This window comes from Misgurnus anguillicaudatus, chromosome 14 (genome assembly GCF_027580225.2).
Source record: "Misgurnus anguillicaudatus chromosome 14, ASM2758022v2, whole genome shotgun sequence".
Classification (NCBI taxonomy): Eukaryota; Metazoa; Chordata; class Actinopteri; order Cypriniformes; family Cobitidae; genus Misgurnus; species Misgurnus anguillicaudatus.
This window is the reverse complement of record NC_073350.2, coordinates 8019728-8030131: the sequence shown is the minus strand read 5'-3', so window position 1 is coordinate 8030131 and position 10404 is coordinate 8019728. Positions and strand designations below refer to the sequence as shown.

General features: G+C 37.0%; 1 protein-coding gene across 1 annotated transcript; it reads right to left on the bottom strand.

Moving 5' to 3' along the window:
• Window positions 1-4075: 4075 nt before the first annotated feature.
• On the bottom strand, window positions 4076-10319 carry uox (urate oxidase). The gene is made up of 8 exons (XM_055183327.2): window positions 10158-10319; window positions 9872-10084; window positions 8477-8593; window positions 8307-8385; window positions 6891-7074; window positions 6679-6802; window positions 6456-6539; window positions 4076-4332 (listed from the first exon to the last, which is right to left on the bottom strand). The coding sequence occupies exons 1-8, from the start codon at window positions 10176-10178 to the stop codon at window positions 4258-4260; spliced, it is 897 nt and encodes a 298-aa protein (XP_055039302.2). The 5' UTR covers window positions 10179-10319; the 3' UTR covers window positions 4076-4257.
• Between the last annotated feature and the right edge of the window lie 85 nt (window positions 10320-10404).

Sequence of the window (10404 nt, the reverse complement as noted above, 5' to 3'; positions counted from 1 at the left end):
CTTTTTACAAACTTTTTAGAAAGTAATATACCCTTAAACATAAAGCTAATAATAAAAAGAATTACCCTTATAGTCTGAAAAACTTTTAAACACTATCTTGTGAAGCAGAAGGGTTCAGTGGATGTTAAAGATTCATTATCAGACAGTCAACAAATCTTTTAGAAACTTTTATTTCATGTGTAATTAACATTTAACTGTTGTCTTTTTGTGTTTGATGACAAATGCACCTTGCAAGGGGTTAATTTTTAAATGAACCACTTTTTCTGCTCTTTACATGGCTGTTGTGGTCGTAGTCTGGTTTCCTCCATAATACAAAGACATGCAGGTCAGTGTTCGAATGGAGGGGGGCTAAGTGGTCAGACCCCCTACAGTATAAGCATTGAGGGTTATTAAAATACTAATTGAATTTAACATTTTTGTGCTGTGTTGGGCTGCCACAAAGCGATACTGTCCATTGTTTGTCCTAATTTCACAGTAAACTAATCCAAAAGATTTCTGTCTGAAAAAAATGTGAACTCTCAAGTGCGCCTCACGCTGTTTTCTGGAGGAATTGACAGATTGATCTGTATCGTGAATTAAAAAAGTGTTGTGGTTTACATCCTTGTTCCTGGAGGTCCTGAACACATTTTACATGTCTACCTTGTCTGATTTACAACACAATCATCACAATGCATAATTCCTTATGTGAGGTAAATAAAACAAAAAGGACATCATTATGCTAGATTTATAATATTAATAATAATTTGTTACATTTATATAGCGCTTTTCTGCAATTTTCTGGGGTGTATAGGCAAAAAAAGAGAATAGGAAAAATTTATTTCTATTGCATATATTAGTTATGGTGATATCATAGGGCTCTATCTTACACCCGGCGCAATGCAGCGCAATGCGCGACGCAAGAGTCTTTCGCTAGTTTCCACCCTAATTTTCACGTTTAGCGCTGCGTTGTTTAAATAGCAAATGCATTTGCGCCCCCTTTTGCGCCCATGGGCGTTCTGGTCTGAAAACGAGGCGTGTTCAGGCGCATTGTTGGCGCGTTGCTATTTTGAGGCAACTAAAATAGACTACGCCATTGACCAACAAAAACCTGGTCTAAAGTCTAAAGTCAATGGCGCAATATGTTTTATGTTATTTAAAGAGCGCATTAATATGCGCCTATAAACGGGAGGACAACGCGGGTTTGCTTATGACAAAGTACATGAATGCCCAGCAGCACAAAAATGCTTTTAAATATGAAAGATTAAAGGATTGAATGTAAAAGATTATTATTGAGTCTCTTGGACATAATTGAGGACTTATTATGAGACGTTAGAAGGCGCAAAGAGCAGCTTCACCTGCAGCCTGGTAAGTAAATAAAAGCTTTGCTTTAAACAAATGCATCTGTTTTTAAATGTTTTTTTTTAATGCTACCTCACGGATTTATTGTATATGATGACTCTGTACCAGAGATGGGGACTCGAGTTTGAGAATCGGACTCAAGTGCGACTAAAGTCGCACACACAGTGACTTGAGACTCGACTTCAGACTCGACTCGGACTCGAGCCGCGCGACTCGTGAACAATGTTTATTTTTAGGAAACGTCTGATGAGCTCGCTTCATAGCTCCCTCCGTTACCTACAACCTGCCCACGACGTAACACGTGACGTATTTGCTCCGCGCGCGCGGCCGCGAACATACATGTCAACTGTACCTGCAGGCAGCTGCTGCTGTGGCATTCATCTGAAGCTATGGGTAGTGCTGTGACGGATCCGCGGTTGAGCTCGCATGCGATTTGCGGATTAATATGCAATTTAAATAGGGTAAGTTTATCATTAACGTGTTTCTAAGGCTTGCAATTGTTTAAATGGTTAAACAATTTAACCGCAAAAAGGGGCTCAAGTGAGCAGATTTCTGTACGCACATGCGGTTAAGTGTATCCGGTCCGGCTCCAGTCAGGTCCAGAGTTGCGCTACTTTGTGTCATACTGTACCTGCCGAACTGCGCGATCCGATCGGCGTATGAAATCAAATTAATACTATAGCGGATCTAGAGTGACTGGGGAGCAGACTGCTGTGGCGCTACAAGAACCCACAGGCGAGTGACAACAAAGTACCGCGAGAGCGATTTCAGTTATTACATGGAGAAATCTGCTTTGAATCGCTCTCGCGGTACTTTGACATCACCAAGAGGTTTGCTTAGCGCCAAATGAACTCGAACCTGCAGTGTAGCTGCTCACGCGACACTGTAAACAAACAGGAATTGTCCATATGGAGAAGTGAACGAGTGGAGCAGTGCTTCAACATGAAATCCGAGAGTTAACAACGCACATGTGAGTAAACAACATTTAATTCATCAGTCCAGTTTAATAGATAAGGTTTCAAGTCCAATAAAATAAGCCCGTGATTATATCCTGATGGTTTTTAGCTGCCTTCAGCATGTTTGCTTGTGCTTTACAGTGTTAAACTTCCCTTCTCTGTGTTCATTTATATATCTACGTTCAAGATGTATGTGATCTTAAACTTCTGTGAGGAAATTCATGTCTGCGTTGATGTTCAGTTCAGACTTGCAAATTAAAGATAATTTTCTTCACTTTGGTTTTGGTGTCTAATATTAGGCTACATGATGGTCTTGTAATAATAAAAGTAAAAGCCTATTTTCATTTTTAGACAATGCTTGTATTATATGCAAAAAATACGCTTTTTATATCAATGACTATGCAAATTAGAGTTAATTCATGGTCATCTTAAATGTGTATTAATTAAAAACATTTACACCATTAAATTACACATGGTAATGTTATCAATAGTTGTCAGATTAGTTATTGAAAGAGTGGATATTTTTCTTCTTCAATGCATGTGTTAGCCACGGATTGAAGATTGTAAACAGTTTATTTAATTTTAATTAACAGTTGAGTAAGTTTTGGCCCCGAGTTAGATGTTGATTAACACTAAACCAGTCTAAAAATCAGTCCAGTTTCCCCAGCTGTAAACCCATTGGCTGTTAAACTCTTTTTTCTTATAATAAACTGACATGTTGATAACACATTCAGTTTATGTGTTTATGAGTACACTTTCAGAATGCTCTGTTACATGAAGATCCATACTGTATGCATCTGTGAGTGTGGTGGTGCGTTGCGCTGGGACGAGTGAGCATAAGGGTGAGAGGGAAAAATCACAGTATACTCACTACAAAAATCTAGACTACACCACTGACCTTACTTAATGTGCAACTTTGTTTTTTTATAAATGTTTATAATTTCTTTTTGTTATTAGAGTTTTATTTGTTACAACGAGACTTGAGACTTGACTTGGACTCGAGCCCAGAGACTTCAGACTTGACTTGGACTCAAGCTCAAAGACTTCAGACTTGACTTGGACTCGAGGTCAAAGACTTCAGACTTGACTCGGACTCGAGCTCAGAGACTTGTGAACATCTCTGCTCTGTACCTGTGTATATGGTGAGATGAAAAACATTTTAAGTAATGCTTAAAAAAAACTCTTTGCTAAAAAAAACGCTGTCCAACGTGCTGAAACGTGCGGAGAGCCGTTTGTAAATTCTTTATCTCCTGTTTGTTACAAATAAAGTATTTTTAGAGTACAAACCTTATCTTAGATACTTGTAAATTATGTTTTGATGATATTGGATAGCCATACATTTAAAGCAATTAAAAGCCTGCTTTTTACTTCCATGACTAAAAGAAAACGGGTTTTAAAGGTTTTAATAAAAAAATAACAATTTCAATACAAGTGGAAAAACAACACAATTATTTAACATTAATCTTCAACTGGGGATCTCTACCTCCGCTTAGTTTTTCAGTTTACAAAGTCCGTCGTCTAAATAGGGATTAGACATAGCGCCAGCGCAACTTGCTTTTAAAGGGGATGAGAGCTGAGTCTCTCATTGGTTTACTGCACGTTACGCCCAAAATACTCCCATTACAATAGGACCTACCCTTTTCGACCATGCGTTCAGCGCAAAAACCATTTTTCCCGTCGTTAAATTAGCAAAAGTGGATTCGGACACGCCCATTTAGACGTTGCGTTGTGCGCTTTAGACAATGCGCTTAGATCGTTAAAATAGGGCCCATAAAGTTTGTTGTCACAGTCATCGCCAACACTTGCAACACCAAGTTTCTTTAGTTTTATACATTTAAAATTTATTCAGTAACTTTTCAGTTTATTTCATTATTTTCATTTTAAAGGACAGCTAATTCCATTATACTTTTAGTAAACTTCCTTGTTTTGAGGTCTTTAGTATGAAAATGTTTTTCGTCTGTCTTCAGAGTTTGGCTCGTGGCTTTCTGCGCACCGTTCCCGTGATGTTTCCTGACGGATTATCAAGAGGAAGATAAACCTAAAATAAAAGCACAACAGCGACATGTAAAGTTATATACAATTACATACAAAGCAACCCTCTATAACTCCATCATACTTTTATGATTTATAAATTGGAAAAAAAGAACTAAAATGGTTTTAAAATGTAAATTTATGAAGATTAGGAGTGAATAACGACCTCATGCCAGACTGTTTATCAGACAAGTCTATTCTATTGTAACATTAATGCACATGGATCTTATTGAGTACTTTTATCATATTTAAATGTATTATTGTTTATTTATAATATATAAAATTAGAGGTTCAGTCTCTGTTTATTTAAAGTGCATGAAGACAAGCATATTATTAACCCTTATGGGTTGTTCAAATTCACTACCCTTTCAGGGCCGGCCCGAGACATAAGCGAACTAAGCAGCCGCTTGGGGCCCCATGGCCACCAAGGGGGCCCCCAATCGTTTTTTTTACAATTAAATAACTTAAACAAGTAATATAAATGAATGAATATGTATGAATGAATGAATACAAATGAATAAATGAAAAACTCAAGACAAAAAAAATCTGATTTGCAGACAACTAGCTAGCGTTTGAGACTCATGTGCAATATAGACACCTCGCGTGCATTGACAATTCGCGCCGGTGTGCAAGTGCGCGTAACTGTAATAAATGATAAGCCATGTCACAGAAAAATATGTATCCCTCTGGTGCCGAAAAGAGAAAGAAGAAAAGGACATTGCGGATTAATATGCAAATTTAAATAGGGAAAGTTTATCATTTCACGTGTTTAAAGGGCTTGCAAATGTTAACATTTCAAGTGATTTTAAACCATTTAACCCGCAAAAAGGCACTAAAGTAAGAAGCTTTCTGGACACACATGCGTTTGTATGTTATGATTAATTTAATTTGATTTCTGTACTTAATGCTAATTTTAGCCCTTACTTAATGTGCAACTTTGTTCTTTTAATAAATGTTTGTAATTTCTTTATTTTTTAATAAAGAAATTGGTGATGGGGCCCCCAAACAAATTCTGCTTAGGGCCCCTAAGATGCTCGGACCGGCACTGCCTTTCGGGTTGTTCGTGTACAAAAAAAAGCCACGGGCAACTAATAGGGAGAAAAAAAATTCAAACTAAGCTGCACAAAATGCATCAAAGCCAATGTTTTACCAATCTTTGACAAGCCTGAAAAAGGTAAAAAAAATCCAGTCCACAATCACCTTTTATATTGAAAATCTTTAATTTTGTGTGGTTTTGTCATCAAATCAGTGACACCACTTATAAACCTGGCAATTAAAGAGTTAAAATCATGGACATTTTGTAAGCATTTGGTAGTTTTGATCAGTACTGAGACTGATTAACAGATTTATGAAAAAAATAGGAAAAAAATTAATCTGATACATTTTTACAACCGTTTAATTTAGTGGCATTTTTGTACACAAAACCCGAAAGGGTAAATTTGCCCACGGTGTAGTTGAGTTTTTGAAAAATTTCAAAGAATTTTCTGAAAAATATCTGTCAAAATAAGATTTGTCACCAAAAATCATTCAATTTAGAGAAAGTTGTGGCCAAATTAAAGGTGCAGTGTGTAATTTTTAGAAGGATCTCTTGACAAAAATGCAAAATAATATACAAAACTATATTATCAGTGGTGTATAAAGACCTTTTTATAATGAATCGTTATGTTTTTATTACCTTAGAATGACACATTTATATCTACATACACTGAGGGTCCCCTTACGTGGAAGTCGCCATTTTGTGACACCATGTTACTACAGAAGCCCTTAACGGACAAACTTTTTTACTAAGTTGTCTCCGACGATGACATGTTTTTTCCGGTGGCGGCTACCGTAGCTTCTCTATGTGTTTCAAAAGCAAGGGGTGAGCAGTGGACTGAACCGTCGGTTGCAATTCGCAACCTCACCACTAGATGCTGCTAAAATTTACACACTGCACCTTTAAGGCATAAAAATGGCCTCAACAACCCATAAGGGTTAAGCATATTATTTGAAGAGATCCTGACTTTTTTAAATGCTTTGAACTACTTTGTACTTTGTGTCAACAAAGTCAATTCAGAGCTACAGTATTTGAACAGATAACCGGTGTTTGAAAACTATTTGCAAAATTCCTGATAGATATCTGTCACTCACCTCATCCCTATTCGAGAGTCCCAATTTTGTCATGTCAATAATGAAATAATGCTGGTTGGGCATAATTATCTCAATTTCCTCCACCTCAGGATGAGATTCAAAAAATGACAATACATAACTGAGAGAACATTGTGAAAGAGTTCTTCTGTACCTATATGTACTGAGTAACCAATAATAAAACAGTAAAAAGTAAATGAAAATCACACAAATGGATTTGACATACCTCAGGAACTCTGTCAAGCACCAGGACTTGTGTATCATACAGTGTCTTCTGCACAGAAGGAGAATATTCTCCACGATCATAGGGTCCAGCAAACTTCTGAATAATGGTGTCCTTTACAGCTTTCCTACAAGAAAATTATCATTGCTGGTCTTTATGTTGCATTATGTAGTTTAAATGACACATAATGGATACAAGTTTTGGATTTCCAGTACCATGCAGCATCAAATGCCACATTGACGGTGTTGTAACGCCATTTCGAATAAACGGAGGTGCAGAAGAATCTGTCCCTTGCTTCTGTGAGAGTGGTGAACCGGTCCCGCAGGAAACCTTCGAAACCAGATTGAGTGGTCTTTAGTACCTTCATGTCTTTCAGACCACTGTGAACCACTGGAGTCACTGGGATAGAGACATAAACAGTTAAAAAATTGTATGCAAACGTATTTGTGGTTTATCCTCGTGTTTCCATGCAGGGTAGTTTATGCTCACCAAATTAACAATGGCGATATATATACATATATGAAAAATTTGGTTCCAAAACGAGATTTTTGAAAAATTAAAAATCATTTTTTTACAGTATAATACAAAAAATTAGGCAATATTTATGGCAATAAGTGTTTTTTACATTTCCTCAGTTCACTACCATTGACAAGTGTGCCAGTTACAATTAAAGAGTTCGGTTCCAAAACTTTTTGTCAAAACATGTTTATTATCATGTTTTTATTGTGTTTTATTGTGCTACTTAGCTGTATTTTATTAGTTATGAGGACTTAAACAAAAACAAATCGGTTGCACTTTATTTTACAGTACGTGTACTTACCTTGTACATATATGGTAAATAAGTTGTACTTACCGACAAATGTGTGGTACTTACATTTAGATATCCACATGGCAATCAATTGGCATCATTACTGTACTTACCAGTAGTACATACTAGTTATTATGTAACTCTAGGTAAGTACTGGGTAATAACATATACATACTTATAGTGTAGGTACACTGTAACCAAAGAGAAACACCACTGCACTTACAAATAAATGTACAATACAAGTATCCAGCATTTACAGGCAATTTAGGGCAAATGACAGGTATTTATAGTGTACATATATGACAACCAACATCAAACACCACTGCACTTACAAATTGTATATACATGATAAGTGTGTGCTACCTGTAGGCCAGTGTAAGTTAAAGGAATAGTCTACTCATTTTCAATATTAAAATATGTTATTACCTTAACTAAGAATTGTTGATACATCCCTCTATCATCTGTGTGCGTGCACGTAAGCGCTGGAGCGCGCTGCGACGCTTCGATAGCATTTAGCTTAGCCCCATTCATTCAATGGTACCAATCAGAGATAAAGTTAGAAGTGACCAAACACATCAACGTTTTTCCTATTTAAGACGAGTAGTTATACGAGCAAGTTTGGTGGTACAAAATAAAACGTAGCGCTTTTCTAAGCGGATTTAAAAGAGGAACTATATTTTATGGCGTAATAGCACTTTGTGAGTACTTCGACTCGGCGCAGTAACACCCTCCCTCTCCCATTATGAGAGGGAGAAGGGGAGGGGACTTTTCAGGCGAGTCGAAGTACTCACAAAAGTGCTATTAAGTCTTGTGTAGTACTTACTATTGAGGTATTGTTCAGCCTCACAGAAGTGTTGGGCTTCAGGGCAGTGGATAAAAGCATGTTCATGCTCGATTCCATTCTGTTAAACACACATAAATATTCTTGCTTTTAAAAACTACAACGATTTGACATGCTTTTCTACCCGTGTAGTATAAGTTCTCTTTTGGCACCTTTTCCAGTCGTTTCCAGGGAACTTCCTCAATGATCACCTTCACTCGTGTGACATGTTTGAACGATGTGAGGAAATGTTCGCAAATATCCAAGGCAAAGTCCTCAATGGTCTTAATCTGCAAGAAAACAATTGAAACTGATCTGCATTTTTTTTAACTCACTTTGCATCTGAACTTGGATTCGCACATGGTTTGGACAAACAAGTACATAGACTTAATTTACTAGAGGTCATAAAGTTTTATGAACTTTAACTTTTTTATAAAAGGCACAATTCATTTGGTCCAAATACAAACGCACTTCTCATCTCACTCACTACACATTTGTGTAGGACTTGCTATAAACTTCATTAAACATGAATGAAGCCAACTTAAATGCAAAAAAATTATATTTCTAAGAACTTGGTACATGTTTCTTCTTTAAAGAGGACATATTATGAAAATCTGTTCCATGTTTAAGAGCTATAATTTGGTCCCCAATAATAGTTTTTTTGTGATTTACTATTTTCTACATAAATCATAATGCACTGAAAAAATTATTCATTCAATTTACTCAATTTTTTAAGTCAAGTGGTTGCAATCAATTTATTTAAGCTACATTTAAACAAAAAAGATTAGTAAAGTAAAATAAAATAAAAAACATTTGTTTAAATGTAGCTTAAATATATTGATTGCAACAACTTTCCTTAAAAAAAATGTAAATTGAATGAATAATTTTTTTCAGTGTGTAAAGAGCATTCTGTGAAAATATAAAGTTGATATCTTCAATACTTACTGAATTAGATCATGTCAACGATTAAAATTAACGTGATATTATCATATGTTGATGCTCCTACAGTAATTTTCCGTGTTATAGTCACGGAATATTTTGCCCATCTATCCATGCATTGCCACAGATCTCCGCATTTCTCCGCGTCCGCACCACGGACTCTCATTCCCGTGTCAGCTCCACGCACTGGCCACTCATCTGTTTTTCCCACTTTTAAACCATTGTCACTTGGGTTTAGGGTTAGATTTGGGGTTTGGGTTAGGATGTCACTTTAACTATTGGTTTATACTATTTTTTTCCGGATTTTTAAACAGTTGTCGCCTGACGTTAGGGTTAGAGTTGGGTTTGGGTTAGGATGTCATTTTATGTAACGGAAAGTCGTTCTAACCCCAAACCCAAGCGACAATGGTAAGAAAATAGGAACAACAACTGAGCAACCAATACTTCAAACTGACACGGAAAAGAAAGTCTGTGGTACGGACACGGAAAAATGCAGAGATCCGTGACAATGACACGGATAAATGAGCAAAATATTCTGTGACTATAACACAGAAATTCGTGAGATCAGGCTGGTAATCTCATAAGGGGACTTTAGCCTTGATGTCACACACTGGATCACGAATACTTACTCCCTTCAGTTTGGCGAGAGCGTGGACAGTGTTTTTGATAGTGTCGGTGGGGATGATGTCAGAGTTGTCTCCTGTCAGGTAATCTTTGACGGTCTTCAGCGTTAACTGAACATCTGCGACCAGCTCAATGATGTGATGATGAGTCCCTTCACGTCGAATGTGAAAAACCTTCACTGTGTTTTTCCCATATCCGGTCCTCACAAACTCAACACTCTACAGGAGAAACATTATTAAAAGATAAAGCTGGGATGACACCTCTATGTACGCACAAAGTCAAAGTTGTTACCTGATTTGAGGTATTGGCCATGATTGTAACTGCTGCACCAGGACTTCAGATGGTTTTGTCAGGGTGCAGAGGGTTTTGTTAGGTAGGTTGGGTCATCTATCAGTTTTTGTTTTGCAATACGTCCAAGTGGTCAATGATCTTCCCCACCTCCATGATAGAGAGATTGTGATTTGCTAATGGCCAGCTAAAACAAGCCACCTCTCGCCCGTACCTCTGTCCTGCCGGGTTCACATGATGACCACAGTCA

Bases quoted from the DNA above. Each gene is read 5' to 3' on its own strand.
- uox (XM_055183327.2), bottom strand. From the start codon at position 10,178: ATGGCCAATACCTCAAATCAG. The intron at 6,803-6,890 runs GTACTGGAAATC...ATTTTCTTGTAG, and splicing joins GTGGCATTTGATGCTGCATG to GAAAGCTGTAAAGGACACCA. The intron at 6,540-6,678 runs GTATGTCAAATC...TCTCATCCTGAG, and splicing joins TGCTTGACAGAGTTCCTGAG to GTGGAGGAAATTGAGATAAT.